Source organism: Lathamus discolor, chromosome 5, assembly GCF_037157495.1.
Source record: "Lathamus discolor isolate bLatDis1 chromosome 5, bLatDis1.hap1, whole genome shotgun sequence".
Lineage (NCBI taxonomy): Eukaryota > Metazoa > Chordata > Aves > Psittaciformes > Psittacidae > Lathamus > Lathamus discolor.
In genome coordinates this window covers 90,864,115-90,886,690 of record NC_088888.1, presented here as the reverse complement: position 1 = coordinate 90,886,690, position 22,576 = coordinate 90,864,115, and the positions used below count along the sequence as shown (strand labels likewise).

Below are 22,576 nucleotides of genomic sequence, written 5' to 3'. Positions count from 1 at the left end.
TTTTCCTAATTCACCTTTCTGATGTAAGTAAAAGGAGTATAGTCTACAAGACCATTTGAAAATGCTGCTAAAAACAATGGCTTCCAATTTTGTCTAAAAAAAATGGGGGAGTGTGCAAGTCACTCAACTAGAAAAGGGAAACAACATGTCAGTTCCATATATAAACTGGGATTTGCCTAACAAGGAAGTTAGTCACACTCTGATTTATGGATGTGACATCTTATCTGCAGATGAACTTACTTTTACCTAAGAATTTCTCTCTCTGGATTCCAAGGTCCTCACTGGCTCAACCTTCTGATCTGAAGTTTGACACTGGGGCCAGTCAGTCTTCCAAAACCTGAATTTGACTTCCAGGAAAGCTGGAACCTCAACACTTTTTCTTAGAATTATGGACAACTGATCGGGTTTCTGTTCTGGGTCATGTATTAACAGCAGAACTGTTAACTTAGTGGCAATCTTGCTCAGTTACTCTGGAGTTCCACTACAGCAAATGCATGTAGCTTAGCTTACATTTAATTAGCCATACAATAGACATAGTAAAATTCTTATTTTTGGTGATGGAGGTACACTAGCCAGAGAGTAGGATGGATTTCCAATGCTAGGTTTAGTATGAAGACCTGACGCAGCAGAAAATTTTTAACAGTAAGCAAAAAAATTCTATGTATAAATCTTGAGAAGAGAAAATAATTAACATGAAATCCCTGATGTCATCTTAACAGGGTTTTTAAATTCATTCTGTAGTCTAAAGATGAATTTTATGGGAATGGGAGCTGATAGCTCTGACTTAAGATGGACTCGTACAGATAGGTAAGCTGTTTAATATTCTTCATTCAGCTTCACAAAGACAGTCAAGGCCATACCCTTTGAAAACTTTTTCACTGCTTTTTTCCAGTTTTACAAGACAGTTACCATTTTAAAGCTATGTTCTGAGCTAAGCATCTAAAGCCAGGTTGCCCTTAAAAAAACATATTTAATTGTGGATGATACCAACAGAATCCGGTGTATGTACGTGTAAGTACTATAGTACTCACTGTTAAAAATCCATTATCTCTGAAAAGCATTTGACATAACCACCATACAAGCAGCTTTTAGGAAGGCAACAAAAGAAACACAAAGGAGGAATTTATCTGATTTTAGTGGCCAGATGAAAATTCAATATGCCATCAGGGATAATATCCACACAATCCTTTCTAACGTGCTATGGAATGCGCATTGAGCATCAATTTCATCTCATTCACAAGTGCTTTATGCCAACACGCTTTCCCACTGCTAACAGTTTCTTGCCCTTTCCTCTCGGATGCTGTCTGCCTAGATTTCCTTATATTTTTCAAATAAATTTCCTCCTGGGAAGCAGGACGTTCTGAAAAGTAGGTTGGTTCAGAGATAGTAAGGCTGAAAGTAGTGTAGGATAGCACTTATTGCCCTCATTTGAAGCTCTCTGAAAGCAACCAACCCTTCTGGATGATTGCCTAAAGAGGAACGAAGAATTTGTTCCATTTTAACCATTACACTTACCCCAGGTGTGCTGGACGTTTTAAAAAAGAGCAAAGAATATTATGTATATTTTCAAAGACAGAGAAACAAAGAGATTAAGACCACTGTTTTTCATATTGATGTGGATTCTTACATATTCATGTACACACCAGAAAATGGGATGAATACTAAGTACTTGCATGTCTTACCAAACTCAAAAGAGACATTTCTCTATTAGATCTGCCCCATTCTACAGCAACAATAACTGCACATCTATTTTCCCCTATGTGGTAATAAAGAGTGGTACATACTGTCAGCAAAATAAATTTGTTGTGTTGCCTGCAGGAAGTCCAGAATGCTATCTGTCTTTTCAACTATGTCTTTTAAGCCTGCTGCTTCTTCTCTATTGTTTTTGTCTGGCTGATACGTAAAATCCACACCGGTAGTTTTTGTTACCAAGCCAGCTGCTCTCATTTTTTCTTTCTGTCGTTTCTTTTTCATTTTCCTCTTTTTGTTTTTGCTTATTTTGGGACTGTCTGTCTGCTGCAGCTGTAAATTATCTCGAACAAGAGTCTCTTGCATTCCAGAATCTGTTTGTTCTCCACGTAAATTATTAGAGTTTTGTAAGCTGCTCTTTTGTCTCTTCCTTCGAATGCGCTTTCTCTTGGTTTGTCCTTGATATTCCTCCTCTGCAGATTCAAAAGAGACATGATAGTTGTAAATAAGAAGAACTGTAATAAGCATTTTAGAACTGCACACAATGAAATATTACTCCCTTCAAATTCTGTGACGTTAGAGTGGCTCTAACCTTATTTTTATGCTTGGAATGCCTTTTAGTACTACAATGTCAAAGCCAACTTTTATGAACGCACTGAGTAAAAAGACAAGTTCTTCTCCCTTCTGCTTTCAATAAAGACTGTACTGTCCTTCATGCTACATACTTTACATCACATTTACTTTCTCAAGGCAGAAAATAAAGCTCTGTACGGAGAGTGAGGTCAAAAGAATTGCCAGAACAAAAAACAGTATGGGCAAACTGAGGTATATGGAATGAGGGAGCTGCCCCAAGAGCCCCACAACACTAATTGGTAGACTTGACCAAGAATGCAAGAAGAATGCATCTGATTCACAATAAAAGATGACAGCGTTTATACCTACTATATCCCTCTATGATAGTGCTGCGCCTTAAAAATGCGAGACATGTGTTTTTTATTCTTCTACTTTTTCCTCCTTAAACATCTTCCTCCTTTGGGATATCTTAATGGTAGCTTAGCTTTGGACATCAACTTTATAGGGAAAGCATGCAAGGCATCAGTGACCTTGGCAAGTAATCTCTGATCTCTTTAACAGCCTGTCTTGGTCCTGTCATTCCCTTGCTACATTATAATTTCCTTACTAGCTAATTCTTCAAAAGGCTCAAATGTCATGGGAAAGAAGTCCCTCCTGCTCTTGAAGACAGCTTTCATGCTTCTTTACTCAGATCTTATCCCTGTACACAGAGCCAGAGTTCTGAAGTCTTCTCTGACCCTGAAATGACTGCCCCTCCCACATGCTCACTTCTAAGCGTAAGCCCTCCTGGCACTAGCAAGGGAAGACTGCCAGAATCCATCTTCCCTTTGACTGCAGTGCTGCTGAAGTCCATATTCATGCCTATAATAATTCCTCCCTAATTAACTGAAATACCCTCTTTCACGGTCTATCAAACTCCTTAGACATTTAAACAATCATGGAGTGCAGAATGCCAGTGTTGTTCTAAAGTCTTGCTCTAGAAAGTTAAGCCGTTTATCCTTCTCTTAGCCTCTACCTGCATGTTTCTAAATTCCTCAAAGTGCTCTGAGCCCTGTGCTCTTATTTATCTGGCTTTATGCCATTCCCTTACGGTCAAAGAATCTTTGTTTGTCATAGTGCAGGAGAGCCACCTGAAGCCCAATGTTTGTTTCCAAATGATATGCAAAATCTCCTGAACCGCCTCTGACATTATCAGCTTGTTTGGCTTTCTCGTCACTCCTCCCCCTACCAGTCTTTGCCTCTATTTTCTCCATGGTTGGAGGCCCTCTGTTTCGTTTCTGTTTCTTTTTCTGTCTTGAACTTTGTCAGCTCTGAGCCACTTTTTCTCTTTAAATATCACTACAAGACTTTTAGTTCTTTAGCTGACAGATGACTCACTGCAAAGCAATCTTCCATACTTTTTATGAAGAAGGCTGCACAAAAATAAATTTGCTGTATTGTAACTGAACACCACAGCATGTTAAAGACACACCAAACGCCACCTCATACCCACAGAGTGGAATGTTTTGTATGCATGGTATTTGAGCTAAATATCTTTTTACATGATTTGGACATATGGGATGTGGGAAAAATAACGTCTGTGTCGTCCTGTAGGAATAAAATATCAGAACTGAAGGCAGATATGAACGGTGAAAGATGCCATAAACAAAATATCAGTGTTTCATCTTAAGATCTAATTTGGATTTTCATGTTATAATAGGTGAATTTCACTGTAAACATAGATACATTGTTCTGTGAAATTTCTCAGCCCTCTGTTAACCTGAACCACACTGTTTGCTAATAAAGCTGCTCTAATCTGTGCTCTCAGCAAAGTGGCCAACGTGCTCTTTAAACATCCATGTATCACTAAATCTCAGCAAAACTACAGTATGTTGTGCAGCCAAACGCCCTCAGCTGGTTTGAAGACACTTGAAAAAACTGGTGCAAAAGGCAGAAAAGGGCTTAAGGTGTTTTGAGTCAAATCCAGAAGTTGGCTTATCCTTGGTAGCTCAGGACAGCAGAAGGCCTGAAGCTGTCAAAAGGCAGAATGAATGTAGTCTTCCGATGTGTATGTTATTAAGATAAATACCCAACGAAAGAGAATAAGAACTGTGCTAAGTTTTCTCCAACACAGAAAACAAATCAAACACAAGACTTCACTAAGTTCTCTTGAGGACTTGAACTCGCATTCCTCTAGCAGTTTTTGTTGTTCTTTGTCTCACATTTTAATATCTCTTTAGTATCTACTGCTTCATGCATGAGAGGTCCTAGTGATTCTACATCAGGAACAGATTAAATTAGAAGTTGACAAATGGCAAAGCAATGCACACAAAAGGGATTCATTTGAACAACTCACTGCTAGGATTAGAGTGAACTGTTACCAGCTTGGGAAAAACAAAACAAAAGCCAGACCTGTGCATCCGTATGGAAAGCTCAAGGAAAACATTTGCTCAGTGGGTATCAGCAATCAAAACAGCAAACACCTTGTTTGCATACATAAGACAGGATGGAAAGTAACAGGAAAAATATTCCAAACCTTATACAAATCTGTTGTACTCTTCAAGCTTGTAACACTTGTTTCTTAGCATAATCCCAGCATACTTACACTCTGCCAGACAAGAGAAGGACTCTTAAAGAAATTACTAGAGAAAGAAACTTCAAAAAGGTTTGTATCATTTGACTTGAAAGAAAGAATAATAACATGGGCTCTGTCTCTGTCTCCTCATGCAAGAACAAGGGGACATCTAATTAATCTGAGCAGTTTCACAAGCAAATAGAAGAGGTACTTGTTTTACAAACAGTTCAGTTAGCTTATTGAATTCATGTGTGGTATGCACAGGAGCCCAGGGCTCAGTGGGATTCAAGAGCTGGTTGTTTATATAGCCACAAAGACTACCTGATTATAACAGCTATGCTAAAATATAACTAAGAGTTGTACAAAAAATATAAACCATAATGTTTAGGTCACAGCCCACATAGTGATCTTAACAAATTAAATGTTCTGTGGGATTCACCTCCCACAACTTTAGCTATCTGAAAATGCTTAGTGCATACTTAGACCTATGCTCCCTCTGATAAACCAAGAGACACTAGCATCTTCAGAAAAGCAATTTACCTCATCCTAAACCAGCTGGGATGGAAAAGCACCCTGAAGGTCTTAATCTTTTTCTCTCTATCCTTTAACTTCAGAGGAAATGTAGACAGTGAATTTGGACTAGATGCTTTCAACAACTGACAAGAATCAATCTCTTTTACAAAATTTAACAATATGGAGTATGGCGCTTCTTAACACAAGTCTGCTCATCACACTGATTTTTACTAATTAACAAAATCCACTGTTTTATGAAAAAAAACCTAAACCATTTTTTACTGATTCTCTACATTTTGAACTAGTAGGGAAGCGAAGTGAAAGAATTTCACTAGGTATAAATTTTGTTCCAATAATTTTTCCCTCTGTATGAAGAGGTTTGCTATGTCAAAGCAGCGTAATTGTAACGAATGCAGGGAATATATGCTACACAAGCAATCTTAAGGTGCTGAATACACACTTAAGCAACGTCGATAGATGTATCAGCTTTTGGACTACACTAACTTATAGCCACAACTGCAGCGACAGCTTGTCCTGATTCTACAAGAACTGATGATTTTTCTCCTTCTTTTCCATAATAGCCTGTCCCCTCTGTCCCTCCTAAGACCTGCCTCTGCTCCACAAGTGCCCTAATTTATCACATAATCCAATTATGCAGGAGCAATTGGCTTTAACCTGTTTAGTCTGGACTTGGTGCCCTCTCAGACTGAGCAAAGTGCCTTCCAGACAGAATGCCCATATATATTTTCCAGCCATAGTCATAAGTTCATAAGCATTTATTTCAGCTTCCTTAAGTTTCCTCCACAAGAACTGTTCAGAGTTTAAATTAACAGATTTCTTTGGGTTTTGTTGTTTTTGCTTTTCCCCTTTCTGGATTGTTTTTAGGCCAGATTACTTTCCTGATGCAATTGACCATGCAGCTGCACAGTCATGCTAGCCTGCCTGACAGAATCCTGTGGAAGTGGGAATGAGCAGCCTGAAAAGGAAAGTCAGCACCAAAAGAAAAAAGTCATCCTCTAACTGTCTATCTCATCTGGTTTGAAACATTAAAAAGATTTCTCCATGCAAACTGCGTGTCTCCTTGATGCACCAAAGGCAGAAATATGCCAAAAAAGACTTGAAATGAAACAGAGGATTCAGTTTCTAGATACTGCTTATTGACTTTTGATAATGAAAAGTCAGCACATCCAGTTTACATCTTCAAGGAAAAACAGACAATAATAAAAATAGTGATTTACATCAAGACTCTGAAGAAGCTGTTTTTTATTTATTAACTTCTATTTTATTAGCAAGCTAGTTTGTACTTATCATCAGGGCAGCTGGAGACGTGAATAGATTAAATCCAAAGCTAACAGAAAGAGCTGACTGTGGACTGACTCCCATTCAGACTAACCATCAGCACAAACACATTGTTGTCAATTCCGTGACTGAAAAGATGAGCTTCCTCAAGTTTATCTGTATTATTTCAGTTCTTCAGACAATGTCAGATGGAAACACTCAGGGATAGCATCATAGAAGACAATGAACAGTGGGAGGCTGTTTATTTAGGTGTCTGCAAGTAAAAGGCAGATAAAGTTCCACAGTGTGTCAAACTGATATATGGCTTTGGGTATCTGAGAATAAGCTGGTTAATACTAGGGATTTTTAAAAATAAGGTCCCTAAATATTAGTAGAACAAGCCTTTAGAACAGTCCATTAAAAAAAAAAAAATACAGCAGACCGAGGAAAAGATAGTCAAAGAATATCCTATGAGCTTTAGAAATCTCCTCTATTGACTCCAGTCAATACTGCAGCTGGCTCTCCTGCTCAAGGACCAAGTAAGTCCCACAGCAGGCTTTCCAGATGTTGCTCATGGTAATTTTGTTCTTTTGATCAGATGAAACAGGACATATGACTGTCCTATTTTTTCACCCAGATTAAACTCTTTTCTTCTCCCTGATATACTGGGTGGTTTTCCTATGGTGTACCAAGCAGTCAATGCAGAGGAATTTAATTTTGGTTTGGGATCTTGCAAGGGAAAAAAATAATGGTATCTTAATTGGCACTAAAAATAACAGCAGCTATAATTTGGCCAAGAGTGAAAAGCTGTGGCTAACAAACGCAATAAAATGTAACGGCTCATTAGAATAAAAGCCAAACTGGAAAGATCTCAGGAGCACAAGATGACACTAATATTTTTACACTTTTTTAGGAAATTGTTTCAAATCATCATTTGAAATCAGAAGAAAACACACTCCAAAGGTCTTGGTAATCTTCTGACATTGGAGAAAATTGCAAAAGACTGGACATGGATAGGGACTATCTCTTCTTTGTTCATTCAGGCTATGTCTGTACACTCACAAGTGAAAAATTCATGTGAAACTAGCAAATGCTACATAGCACAACAGAGTACTACCTCTCGGATTTACCACAAATCCAATTAACAGTAATGGCAATAATAATCAAAGGCAGATATCATGGTCTGCAACAGTTTTTAATCCTAAATGTTTAGCACCTCCCGTATGAAGACAGGCTGAGGAAGTTGGGGCTTTTCAGCCTGGAGAAGAGAAGGCTGCGTGGAGACCTCATAGCAGCCTTCCAGTACCTGAAGGGGGCCTATAGGGATGCTGGGGAGGGACTCTTCGTCAGGGACTGTAGTGACAGGACAAGGGGTAATGGGTTAAAACTTAAACAGGGGAAGTTTAAATTGGATATAAGGAGGAAATTCTTTCCTGTTAGGGTGGTGAGACACTGGAATGGGTTGCCCAGGGAGGTTGTGAATGCTCCATCCCTGGCAGTGTTCAAGGCCAGGTTGGATGAAGCCTTGTGTTGGATGGTTTAGTGAGAGGTGTCCCTGTCCATGGCAGGGGGGTTGGAACTAGATGATCTTGAGGTCCTTTCCAACCCTAACTATTCTATGATTCTATGATCTGACTGTATATATATATATGAATTTGCCTTACTTATAAGCTACGTTGAACTTCTGCTGTAAGAGGAACTGTACTTGGTCACAACCAACATCTACCTAGTACTATAACCTTTATCAAGCTGCAGTCATATGCTGCATTCAAGCTAAGGATTTATTCATTGGTATAATGATGTTTCTTTTTTTGTACTTATTACTCTAACAATTGCCATTGCTTTATTTGCTTTTTGACTGCTGTCGAGTGCTGAAATGTTTTCAAAGCTATTTATCATACTGCAAAATCTTACTCCTGCTTGGTAACAGTCAGTTCTGACCCAGTCACTTTGCAGGTGGATTTTGGCTGGTTATTTTTTACTAAGAAAATCACTCGACAACTATCTAAAATGTGTTTCATGTCCCATTTTTGAAAGACCAGTCAATGTGAGATCATGTTGCACCCAACTCTTGTCTTTAGCGCAGTCAATGTCTTTGTAGCTATCAAGACACCTTCTGACTCCACTCTTTACTTGACCATCTATAAAACTCAAGCCTCCAGCTGTGATCTCCCTGTTTTGAGAACCACTGCATTCTCTTCCTCTATTTACCTATTCTGGGACTTTGTCTCTCATGCTATGTTTATGTGCCCCCGGGAGGGGCTTTATCAAAAACTTTGTGGAAATTCAAGGAAACCACTTCCGCTGTAGCACCCTTATCTACATATTCCCTGGCTCTTCAAAGATTCCAAGATACGTAGACATTTCTTCTTTGCAAATCTCACACTGATCTCTCCCATGCAGATCACAAGTTTTCCAGCATCCACTAATCTTATTTAGCATTATAATTTGTGCTAAACTGCCTAAAGCAAACACCAGGATTACAGGCTTGCAGGTCCCTGATGATTTAAGAACTGTTTAAAAACCCTGGCATCACACTGTCCAGCCACAAAGTCCCTGATAACAAGGCAATTTGAAAAACAAGTGGTTATGCAGTGTTATAAGCAATGTAGGCAATTTAATTTTCCTTGAATTCTTTCAGAAATTTTAGGTGAATAAAATCTGGTAGCAGTGATTTTATTGTTCATCTTATTGCACGACCATTAAATCACTTCAGTTTCACATATCCTCTGAGAAAGCCCAAGAAAAAGTGTTCCAGCATGGGATTCCTCACGGTTTTTCCCCACAGATAACATCAAAGAAATTTCTTTAACTTCTCTGAAACAGGCCTCTTTAAGTACTTCTTCTACAGCACAATCATTGGCGCAGAAGACTTTGTGCCATTTGCTCAAATATGCCTTAGCCTGTCTTACCCTGTTTTTACACTTAAAATATCATTTGGGTGTGAATTGAGCTTTTTAAAGGACACTGACTTCTTTGTAACAACTTCCTTTACTCTGTTGTCTAGCTCTGCTGTTTTCCTTTCACTTTTCCTTGGGGCTTTCATGACAGGTGGTGGATGCTGTCCTCGAATATCACATACGGTGTCCTTAAGTAGCTTCCACACCACCTGGTACAGCTCCCTTCCCTTTTTTAGGTTCTTTTTAGCAAGTATCTTTATTTTCGTGTAGTGTCCCTTCTCAAAATGGATCACAACTGCTGTGGGTTTTTTTTGTTGTTTTTTTCTGTTTTTGTTTGAGTAGGATGTTGAACCTAATGCTTGCTGTAGCCATGTGCCTCTTGTGAGTCAAACTCCCTCCAGAACAAAGTCAAGAGCCACACTTCCTCTCAGAGCCCGACCACCCAATGCCTTGGTTATCAACTTTTCACAACATCCTGATGTGAACAGGGATACATGGAAGGGATAAATGCACAGGGATAAATGGAAGATCCCACTACCTACCCTCTGCTGCTTCTCTGACCTTTCAGCACACAGCAGTGAGTGTTCACAACCCCAGCTGGATATACAGTGAAAGAGACTCTGAGCTTGCTTTGCGTTTTGATAAGTAGACTCAGCCACTCACACACTGATCTAATGCATCCAGGAGATATTTGAAACCATTCCAACTAATAAATTAATTTTGACAATAATGCTCCAGCCTCCTGTTACTTCATGCAAAAGGCCATGCTTGATGAAGCCCCCAAGGTTTCTTAAATAACTTTTCTGATACAGATTCTGTATCCTTCAGTGACTTAGTTTTTAAACAAAAGCAAATATTTTGACCTCTTATTGATCTTTCTCATTATTTTTTAAATGTCAAGCTCACCATCTTCATTCATTTTGGGTTTTTTTGAGATGGTGCGCAAACAATCTGAATCAGTCACCACTGTACAGAGGCATCACACAGCACTTCCTAAATGGGCTCAGGGGTGCTCCTCTAAACCACTGTTGACTCAGCTACAGTATCTCTGTGAGGAAAATAAAATCACAGAGCTGAGTACATTCATGGACATGAAAGAAGAACAGATACAATGGCAAATGGTAAGTCTTTTGAAGGCTACTAAATCAGAAACGCTTAAGGATCCTAAAGCTGTCTATGGAGTTTCTACAGTTCAGCAGCCACAAAGACTAATTGCTACTAAATACAGAAATCTTCTTAGTCTTTAGCTAATAAGATTACACCTTTGTATTTGAACAGAAAGCATCACCATGAATTGGAAGAGGAGATTTGTAATGTTTATATCAAAAAACCCTGGAAACATTTTGAACATTTCATGTCATATTTACACTGAAACCCTCTGATTTTCCTTTAACTTTGCAGGACATAAACACACATTCAGAGTTTTCTTTAAAGTACTTTTTTCTCCCCCAGAGATGGTTTTCAACGAATGCTTAAAGAATCCAAAGCTCTCCCTTTGCTCAGAATAAGAGAAATGATAAGAAAAGCTGCAATCTTAAAATCCTGTTCAGCATTTAAAATGTTCTTTCCAAATCTACCAGCTAAAATAGTGTAAAGCATAAGAAGTTATTTAGACTGCAAGATCACAGACTATTAAATGATAATGGAAAACTGATATCTAGTTTTCCCCTGTGATAAAGCAGTATCAAAGAGCAGAAACTAAAAGTAAAATCTTTTGTACAAGAGCTATCCAAAAGTACACAGATACTGACATAGTAAAATGAAGATACTCAGCAACAAAACCCAGCCCAAATGTATCAATTTCAGTTATCAAATATTTAAATATGATACCTCAATTCAATTTCTGCAGCATTTCATAGCATTTTAAACTTTTTACAGAGCATCTGATAACCAATCACATTTAACCTTACATATGAAAGAGCTTCCACAACCCCAATTTATTACATAGTCCTTTCAGTAAATTCTAGTTCAAAATGCTTTGGGAAATGAAAGTCTGAAAGAATGCAAACCTATTTTAAAATATTTCCTTTATCTATTTATCTTTGGATCTTAACTCTGATTTGAATTAAATTTAATCACATAGTTTCTAACCAGCTTTGTAAAACCATGGATGTTTTAGGAAAAGAGTTCAGCTTATTTTTATTAATCACAATCTAAATTAATTACATTTTAAAGAACAGTTGAAAATATTAACGTAAGTAAATTCTTAATGACTAAGAGCTCTATGTTAAGCTAATTGTAAATATGCAGAAAAGTATGCTACACAAATGAGAAAAACCACAGGGAAGATCTAACCAGTTGTATAGGCTGGTAATGTGTCAAGCTGTAATAAGTGGGAATCTGGTGCCACAGCCATCCCAGTGATGCAGGTTTGCTTTGACTGTGTGCTGCACTGCAGTGGGGCTCTGCTGTGGCAAGAGCTGTGAGGTTAAACTGCTCAAACCTTTTTCCCCTCCCGCAGTGAACACTCCAAAACAGCTTTTAAACAGGAAAGCTAGGTTTTATTAGAATAGACACTACAACAGGTGATTCTGGGGGAAGAAAACTCAATATGAGGAAAACTAAAACAAAACAATACATTCTAGTATCTACATCTTGCCTACTACATTCTCATAAATCAATTCTCTTTGCTTAGGCTTGCTTTCAGTACAGCACATCAGCGAGTTCCAGAGTTGCAGAAGACTCTGCAGTCTCCTTTGGGTCTCTAGGGAAAGTCCTTCTGAAGCCTCGGTTCCTGCTGTTCTCAGCAGACACCTGGTCTCTGCTATACATAGAGCTTATTCCTTGGCCACCATCATGCCTCCCCAACCTGTTTGTCCTTTATGATCCAGAAAGTTATTCTCTCTCAGCAAATGCCTCCTCATCTCCCAAGAGCTCCATCCTGGCTCTTCTATTGGGCAACTACAGTTTTTCAAAAAATGAAACATTATATATGACATAAACATGTGATTATCCATAATAAATGGAAAAAAAGGCAACAAACCGATACCATCTGCTACCCAAATAAATGTTTGGGAAGTGACTGAAATAATTGTCACGTGTTCTCAACAAGAGATCGTATATACTCTATCTTCCTAGGGATTTATCCCACTATACATCATCAGCTTTATAATATTAGATCACCTATTTCTTGGCACAGCAAAATGCAACTGGAGTAACACCAATCATTCAGTCTTTGTAATTTCCAGGATTTCTTGTGCTGCTTCCCAAAAGCAAAACAGTTAAAATGGCAAAGCAAGCACAATGACTCGTCTATTCAGCTTTGTAAAGTGTCAAGTTCTTTTTAGTTTCCATTTAATTAATTGAAAAATAGGAGATGCTCTGCATCTCTGTCCTGGGTTTAGCAGTAGCAGTCAATTTTTCTCCTTCTTAGTAGCTGGTGAAGCTCTGTGTTTTGACTTCCAGCCTGGGCAGAGAGCTGACAACACCAATTGTTTTTAATTGTTGCTAAGCAATGTTTACCCTGACTAAGGACTTTGTGAGTCTCATGCTCTGCCAGGGACGAGGGGAGGCCGGGGGGAAGCAGAGACAGGACACCTGACCCAAGCTAGCCAAAGAGGTATTCCATACCACAGCACGTCATGCCCAAGGGAGGTAACTGGGAGTTACCCAGAAGGGCACGAGCTCTCTTCGGGGGGAGGGTCGAACTCGTTCGGTGGTGGTATTGTATTCTCTTCTCTTGTTATTTTCTCTTACCATTATTATCATTGGTGGTAGCAGTAGTGATTTGTGTTATACCTTAGTTACTGGGCTGTTCTTATCCCAACCCGTGGGAGTTACATTCTCCTCCCCATCCCTCCGGAAGTGCGGGTAGCGGCTGGGAGAAAAGGTGGGGGGGGGGGGGGGGGGGGAGTGAGTGAACGAGCTGTGTGGCTCGGTTTAAACCACGACAGTCTCACTGAAGCATAGCATCTTCTCTTGAAAATAAGACTGACTTTCTTACTGTTCTTCAGTTATACACCATGGCCTGTGGAGTAACTCTGCTATGATAAAGGCAAATGTGTTCATCTGTCTACACTTGACATTATATTTCATACAAAGTTTAAAATCTGTCATCTGCTTGCAGAACAGTTTTCATCACATGCTGCACCCCAAATCCCAATTAGTGGTGATGCAATCTCTTTTTTCTTTGCTTAGTGCACTGCCTGACATGTCTAGAAACTGAAAGTTTAATTTTAATTTCCCACTCCATAGAACTTTAGTATCAATAGCTGTAATTCACAGGCTACACATAATATGCCATGGATATGCATACCCTTCTTTGATATATCTATATGTGTACTTAGAGGTTCATTACTAATGAATCTCTCACTTGCTTTCATGAATTGGCTGATGTATACTACTATTAATCCCACTGGAAGGTAAATCCCCTTGTTGACATAAAATGCCAGGGAAGGAATAAAAAGGCTCTCAAAGAGAGCTGATCCTGCCACAAGCATCTAACTTGAACCCACAAACTTTCTTCTAGGCAGAATGTTCTCCAACAGTGAAATACCCAGCAGCAGCTAAGAAATCTGTGAGAGAAGGAATAAATCCAGGCCTAATAAGCACCTCTCTAGGGCTTAATGATGATTCCTTTGTGCATCTTTCACAGTCTAGACAATAGATTTGGACAAAGGAATTGTGATACAAGTCATTTGGCAGCTCTGCCAAAGCTCTGACATAGGAGGCTATTGTACTACTGTGTCACTGAATATAGCCTGGGACAGACTATGTCTTGCAAGCACATCAAGCTGTACTGGATACTGTCAGTACATATGGCATTGACCAAGCAGTTAGTTTTGAAGAATTCTTGGACTTAGTGAGGACAAAGTTTCAAACACCTCCCTCTCTCCCCCCACCCCTTTTCTCTGTCTTAACTCTAAACTGACCACTTCCAATCTGAAAGAAGGAAACAAGTGTAATCAAGCAATGGTTTAACCCTGATGGAGCTGGATAGCACAGCAGTGTACTTTGCTGTCCCATCAATCCTTTCAGACTTTGTTTTGCTCTATGTGACCTTTTAGTAGTAATTAATAACACATAACAGTTTTACACATGATTAGGACAGCAAAGATGAAAAATAAATAGAGCAGAACTGACTAGTCATCACCTCACCTCCTGTCATCACAGTTCTGAGAGTGCCTTCTCAGGGAGTCAATAACATTTCTTTTTATTATGCTGCCAGTATTTGTCCAACACCCCTAACACTGCTGAAGCTCATCACTAAAACTTACCTGATATTCTTTTTCTGAAGAGATGCATTTATATTATCAAATTATACATCAGAAACTTTAACAAGTGCACACAGTAAAAGACCCCCTCAAAACTCTCTTTCCGTCCTCTTAGTTTACTTCCACATAAAAGCAATTTTACACTGTTATTTCGCTTTATGTTTGCATTTATATTATTCTTTCCAGGTTAGAGTGAAAAACATACCACTTTCCATTTCTGGAATTAGAGTACTTCAGCATCATTCCAACAGTGAGATACTGAGGCCTTTGTTAAATCTTTAGTGCTGCTTGACTAAGATGCTCAGCCTGCAGTCAATCACACGGCTCTTTTCGAGTAGTGACAAGGTTAAAAAAACACATTACTTGATACAGTATATCTTCTGCACTGGATTTCTGCTATGCTTTAATCTGAACCTTTTCAAAAGGTGGAAACTAATTAAGTGATACATCTTTTTTTTCCCTCACAAAGACTTTGTTTCTGGTCTCTCTCATCTGACTTATGCTTGTCAAAGAGGTATTCAGGCTTCCCATGTTTAAGCTGCAGAAATTGCTTAACAAAACTTAGGGCAGTCAAGTCATACCTGATTTTTCCCAAGATAGCTACTACAGCACAGAAAATTTTCTGACACTATAGAAATAGTGCATTTTAAATTCACAGCCCAATGACACGTCCCATGTAGAATTCTGTTTCAACAAGAAAATATAAAAACATTTATTTTACTCATAGAATCATAGAATAGTTGGGTTTGGAAAGGACCTTAAGATAATCAAGTTCCAACCCCCTACCATGGGCAGGGACACCACACACCCAAGACTCCATCCAACCTGGCCTTGAACACTCCCAGGGATGGAACATTCACAACTTCCTTAGGCAACCCATTCCAGTGCCTCACCACCCCTACAGTAAAGAACTTCTTCCTAACCTGAACTTCCCCTGTTTAAGTTTTAACCCGTTACCCCTTGTCCTATCACTACAGTCCCTAATGAAGAGTCCCTCCACAGTATCCTTACAGGCCCCATTCAGATACTGAAAGGCTGCTATGAGGTTTCCGCGCAGCCTTATCTTCTCCAGAAGAGAACAAAAGGAAGCCTGCTTGTAGGCGCCAGATACAAGATCATCCTCTACACCTCTCCTATGAAGACAGGATGAGAGAGTTGGGATTGTTCAGCCTGGAGCAGAGGAGGCTCAGGGCAGACCTTACATGTAAGTCTTCCAATACCTAAAGAGGGCCAATGAGAAATCTGAAGAGGGATTTTTACAAGGGCATGTAGTGACAGAACAACGGGGAATGGCTTTTTACTGAAAGAGCCATTAGATTAGACATTAGAAAGAAATTCTTTACGATGAGACTGGTGAGGCTTGCCCTGAGGTTGCCCTGAGAAGCTGTGGCTGCCCTCTCCCTGGCAGTGTTAAGGTCTGTTTGGACAGGGCTTTTAGCAACCTGGTCTACTGGAAGCTGTCCCTGCCCATGGCAGGGGGGTTGGAACTACATTATTTTTAAGGTCCTCTCCACCCCAAACCATTCTGTAATTCTATGATTATTAAGCCAGTTGCACAAAGTGAACATGCTGGATGTTAGATGCAAGGAACATCCTTGCATAAAATAGATACCCGTGAACAGTTTTTCAATTGGTTTAAGCAGTAACAGTCTCTTTAACAAATGTGTCTTGTGGAAAAGAAAAAGACTCTCATTGCAAATGCAAAAGTTTTGCTGGAGTCAGAAGCTGAAGCTTCATTTGGCCTTTTTCACCTTGAGAACACACAAATTTTTAGAGCTGATGCAGACTGGCTCAGTGGGTCTCATAAATTTAAAGAGATCCATGTACTTCCATAATAGCTTTACATTTGACGTGATTGCTGCTGTTCCTACCTATACAAACTATCCAAGTGCTTTTGCACTACACTACCATTGCTTTTATAGCTATTCATAGCTATATCACATGCTATATCACACGCTATTCAGGAAGCGTGTGAAAAAATAACCATCATGGCTTGACTTCGCGAACAAAGATTTGGGAAGGGCTTTACCCACGCTTACTACAAGTGTGCAGATGACTAAAAAGGCCAATGTGGGATAGGCAAAACCCGTTGCAAAATGCACAGTGGAAGGTCTCCTTGGGTGGTACAGGCGGGGCGCGATTCTTTCTACGTTGTCTTTTCTCCTCGAGACTAATTCTGTGTGAGTTCTCAAAGGAGACAACGGCGCTATGGAGTGACCAGTGTCCCAAACCGCCTGCATGCAGGGCTGGGTCTGTGACTTCCAGTGCACCTTATCACCGGCCGTTTCATCCCTTGCCTGTGGCTACAGGGCTTTGCAAGTGTGGGTAAACCCTTCGGGCCTGCGCAGTGGATTTTTTAGGTGAGGCACAGCATGCGTGGAACTGGCCCCACGCTTTACACCCGAGGTTTATCTGCCAGGGCCTAGCGAGCTTGGATGGTGACAGCAAAGTCCTCAGGTCATAGGTTTGATTAGAGTGTCCTTCTCTTAGATGGATGGCCTTACAGAGCTAAACGAGCTCCATCTGCCCGGGTTTGAAGTTAGAGTTGTCCTTCTCCTAGGGTGGTTGCCTGAAGGCTAGTGAGCCCATCATGCCCACGGACACACTTTGTCTGACCCTTCAGTTGAGACTTGTCTGGCACGGGAGACCCTACCGGAGGCATATGCCACCACCAGCATAGCTCCCAACCTCACAAGGGCACGCAAGCTCTTTCCCCACAACAAGGGGGTGTCCGTGAAAGAGGTGTGAAGAAAATAAATAAATAAATAAAAATATTGCATATGTATCAACCTGAGTATTTTCTGTGGGACACAGGAGACCAAAATTGCTTTCTTGGAAAACAAGGTTTTATTTTTTTTATATAAAGACTCTTGTATGGCTGCTTACTTTATGAAAAAGTGCTTTTAAATAAAAACCCCAAACCATAACCAACTGGAAAAAAAAAAAACGCAGAACAACCTAACCCAATGTACTATGCTTTATACAGTTCCTAAAGGTTTTATGCACAGCTCAGCTCAGTTTCAATTCTTTTCAAAGGACAACAAAAGAGATGCAAAATGGACCACGAGAAAGCAAGTCATTTGCTTATGCACTGATAAGCAATAAAGAGAAAGCAGGGCAGAAACTCAACAAAATTAACTTATTTAAATAAAAAAATAAAGTCTAAGAAAGCTGCAGGAAAGTTCAAGCTCCCAACACATCTCATTAGCAAAACTAAGTTTCTTAAGGTTTCACTGGAATACTACCAACAGTTGTTAGGTTCCCCTTCCTGACCCCTTCATAAAGCTATCTTTAATCAAGCTGGACAAGAGGCCACACAATGCAGGTTTCTATCTTCTCAAAGAACCGGTGGTTTGACTTTGGTAGTCAGTTCCTGTGTTCACAGGACTTTTTTCATTCTGCAATACTAAGAGTTCACGAAAATCTTGCAGTAACATGACCGATAAGCAGCAGCAACAGCTTGAGGTCCTCTAGAGATAAAGACCCAGAGCCCTCATCTCTGTAAAAGCAGGATTGGGAATAGGGGTCACCTGAATGGAGCATGTGCCCTGCTCTGTGGTATTGGCTATTTCTCCAGATAAGCAACATCATGGGATACTGCAGCCTGAATTTTACTCCTCATTCATTCTCTGTATGAGATACATGCTAACCAGGATTTCATACAACATTCACTTCTGTTGCCTTATACTGTAGCAGGTAGAGAGAACTTCCACTGTACTAACAAGTACAGCGACACAAAAAGCTGGGAGAAGTTGTCCTGGGTTTACCAGGAGCCGTTTTGCTCCTTCTTAGTAGCTGGTGCAGCGCTGTGTTTTGACTTCCAGCCTGGGCAGAGAGCTGATAACATCGATTGTTTTTAATTGTTGTTAAGTGATGTTTATTCTGGACAAGGACTCTGTGAGTCTCATGCTCTGCTGGGGACGAGGGGAGGCTGGGAGGAAGCAGAGACAGGACACCTGGCCCAAACTAGCCAGAGAGGTATTCCATACCACAGCACGTCATGCCCGGAGAGGTAACTGGGAGTTACCCGGAAGGGCACACTCTCTTCGGGGGAGTCGAACTCATTCGGCGGTGGTATCGTATTCTCGTTATTTTCTCTTATCAATATTATCATTGGTGGTAGCAGTAGTGGTTTGTGTTATACCTTAGTTACTGGGCTGCTCTTATCTCAACCCATGGGAGTTACATTCTCTTGATTGTCCTCCCCATCCCTCTGGGAGCGGGGAGGGTTGGGGGTGAGTGGATGAGCTGTGTGGATCAGTTTAAACCACGACAGAAGTTCACCAGAAAATAGACCACAAACTGCTCAGAATAATTCATGGCTTTCCATTCACTTGGCTTTTAAAAAAAGTATTTCACTACAAGCAAGTTTAAGTGTATGGAATTACTGCCATTAAAAAAGAAGGTATAAAAAAAGGATGTATAAACCCCTTGTAAATCCATGTGAACTAACAGATAGTCAATAGACTAAAAAAATAGTCAATGAAAATTTATACAGCTTGCAATAAAACTGCTAGAGGCATTTCACTTTAATACACAGTTAATCATGAATGTATTTAATCAAACAAAAATGCTAGACTTAGAGTGGAAAGTACAAGCACTGAAGTTGATCACTACAGAACACTTCCAAGTAATTTAACCATTGCATTTTTATTTAGATATTTTTCTGCATATGTGCAAAAGTTATAACACCATCTCTAAAGCTTTTGCTGAAACTCCCTATGCAAATCTATGCAGTTTTGCACTAAAAGTGTGATGTTTATTTTCAAAAGCAAATATTTCTGATTATTAGTGGATGCTGAATACGATTACAATTTCTAGAGATATGTAAAAAAAATCCAAATTAGCAGTTTTTTCATTGACTATAATATCTTACAATCTTCTTGAAATTAGAAACACAGATAAATATATATGTAACACATGTGAAGTAAGGAACCACTGCATATAATCTAGGATAATCTTTCATCCTTCCTTGATATTATTTTTCCTTTTCAGAGAAAAAAAACCCAATTTGCATCCAAAGCTGTATAATACTTGGCATTAAAGGGTCCACACATCAATGATATATTCAAGATTATACTACCTAAGTTCAGCTAAGCAGTATTTCAGAATGGACTATAAGTACTTACTTCACCAGGCACCTGTATGCCTTAAAACAATCATAGGTAAATGTAGTTAAAGAATCACTGAAGACCAGAAAAACTAAAAAGGGTATCAGGAAAACAGGGGTTAGAAGGAAGCCCAAACTAAACACAAAAAGGCCAAGAAAGAGCAAGTTAGTAACAGAAGTAAATGTGAGATTTCCACTGGCAAGTGCTACAAAGGAGATGCCAAGAAAATCTGGCATCTCCTTTATTTTAAGGAAGAGAAAAGCTGGAAAAAAAGATTAAACCTGGATCCTGAGCTGAAAGAGGAAGAGCTGTATCATTGTCCTATTAAGTCTTCCTGTCTATCCTAAGGCTCTGTATTTCTATTTCTTAAGGAGCTCTACCAAATACAAATTAACATTTCTCTCCGCTACAGTGTTCACCTATATACCGAATACAGAAGTGCTGAACAAAGAATCAATCAATCCTTTTCTCTGGCAGAAGAACATGAAGCATAGACAGTATGTTCTTTTCAGTAAAAATACTACAGTTCAGCTAAGGTATTTAACCGAGATGTACAAGCTACCATAACATCCACTTCCCTTTCTGCGGTCACGTTAAAAGAGACAGGCTCCTCCAAATGGTAAGTGTGATCGTATCAAGGCTTTATTAGAATCACTTGTTATAATATCACTAGATGCTTCTCTTCACTCTAAATGAGCAGTTTAGAGGAGTATTCTCGTAAGTTTCAGTGAAGAGGTGGAATGAAATTAGGTTCTTGCACAGATCTGTTCTAATGCAGCAGTTCAGGGTATGAAGTGTTACAGACCTGCAGACCAGCCCTGCAGTTTGCCATAGTTGCTGCCTCTTTGTGTTGATCTATCAAGACCATCTTAATTTCAATCACATTCTTATATGCATATTATTGTTCATGTCTTTTTATACATTTGGGCTTCCACAGCAGAATCTTTACTATTTTACATTGCTTGTGATATGAAAAGTGTGTTGATTCGAGCATTCAGTAAAGTCAAGCTCCCTGGGGAATGTCTTAAAAAAGGTGCTCACTAAATTCAGCTACCTTGTCTCTAACCCCAACAGAACTGTATATCAAAATAGCACACAAAGATGCTTGAACTTACTGTGTTAGCATCAGTACAGATAATGGTCAGAGATAAAGACACAAAGGAATAACTAAAATTGAAACCAGATAAATAATGAACTTAAAAAAATAATGGAAAACTAACTTCAATTTTTTAGTTAGGTAGAGAAGAACTAAGGCTTTTTAGTATATTGAATAAAGGCAGGAAAAGAATAGCTGCTACACTCGGGCACTAAGAACTATTTGAGGTATTTTCACTTTATTTGCTACTTCCCCTACAGACAGAACTCCTGTATTTAATGATAGTCAATTTCCAGAAAGTTTCACAGCAAATAATTCTTACATCAACTAAACAGCTGCATACCTTTGCCATTCTTGGAAATCGTATCTTACACATCATTTTATAAGCAGAATAACAAAGCACTTCATTAAAAATATATGTAACAAAGATTATTTGCTTCTAACTCATCTTTAGAGAGTTTAAGAAAAGATGTTTCCATTTGTAAATACTCAAGAAATGCTGATACACTAATGGAGTGCATACTAAAAATGTAACCAGAATTTAACAGCCTGTGATCATATTGCAAACCTAAGATAAATAGATAAGGAACTACCTTAAATGATTTAAAACAAAGCATGAATAGAATTAAGCTCACCACAATGAAGATGTATTCTTTTATTAAATGTTTGTTGGGTTCTCTTTAAGGTGTTGCAACCACTGCGGTTCCATTATACTTAAAGATATTCAATCTAGTTACTCTATTATTCATGCTACGATAACAAGGTTTTAATCTAATAACTGACATTGTGACAGCGCAATTTCTATTTGCCATTGAAAAGCAAAGCAACAAAACACATTTGTTTTTTGCAGCTATCTTTGCCAGGATGGTGATATTCAGTTCAGTGTTACATTCACACCTTGATCCTCGTTCCACCCACTGAGACTAATGTACTAAATGAATTTGAATTGGTAGAATCTCTTTCTAGCAGTCAGGACTTCAGGTCACATGGCATTTTTCATCCTGTTCTACACACCTTAAAGTTGGACTTACCAGTGAATTAGGTTTATGTTGCATTCTCTCAATGCTCCTAGCATTTGTGAAGTCACCTTTTAAATAATCCCTTGTAAAAAAGCAACTTCAACCTTTCATTCATGCTTATTAGATTAGATTGGTGAAAATTTGGTATCATCAGCCTAATGAAGCAAAAATAGTTGTGTAAAACTGGTTCTGAGTTCTCTCCTACTCCCTCAGTATCAAGATGCAGAGAGCTTGCAGGGTGAGATGTACGGAAGTCCTTGCCAAGTATCATCAACCCACCCTGAAATAAACAGCTCAGAGAAAGTAAGGTAACTCAATTCTTATGGAATAGTGGAGAATCAGCAGAACAGGTACAATTTCACACCTGCCATTAGACCAGCTAGGCCAAGACTGGAGATGCCAGACTACTGTTTAAAATATCTGCATAAAGAAAAGGAGGGAAGTATCAGATGTTGGCATTGGCCAGCTACTGTAAGCTAGCAGATTCATTCACATCAGTACAGCTGTGCTGGTTGAACCAGCTGCGAGTCTGAGAACACTCAGATTTCACGCAGAGGAGTTTGTGAGGAGGAACATCATGGGCTGGATACAAATCATCTAGTACTGTGAACCACAGATGCAGCTGTTGAA

At 39.3% G+C, this 22,576-nt stretch overlaps 1 protein-coding gene across 1 annotated transcript in view; it reads right to left on the bottom strand.

Moving 5' to 3' along the window:
* ERICH1 (glutamate rich 1) overlaps positions 1 to 22,576 on the bottom strand; it is a 74,709-nt gene that overhangs the window by 6,496 nt on the left and 45,637 nt on the right. The window contains 1 exon segment of the mRNA XM_065681542.1: positions 1,785 to 2,162. Coding sequence (XP_065537614.1) covers positions 1,785 to 2,162 — 378 coding nt within the window.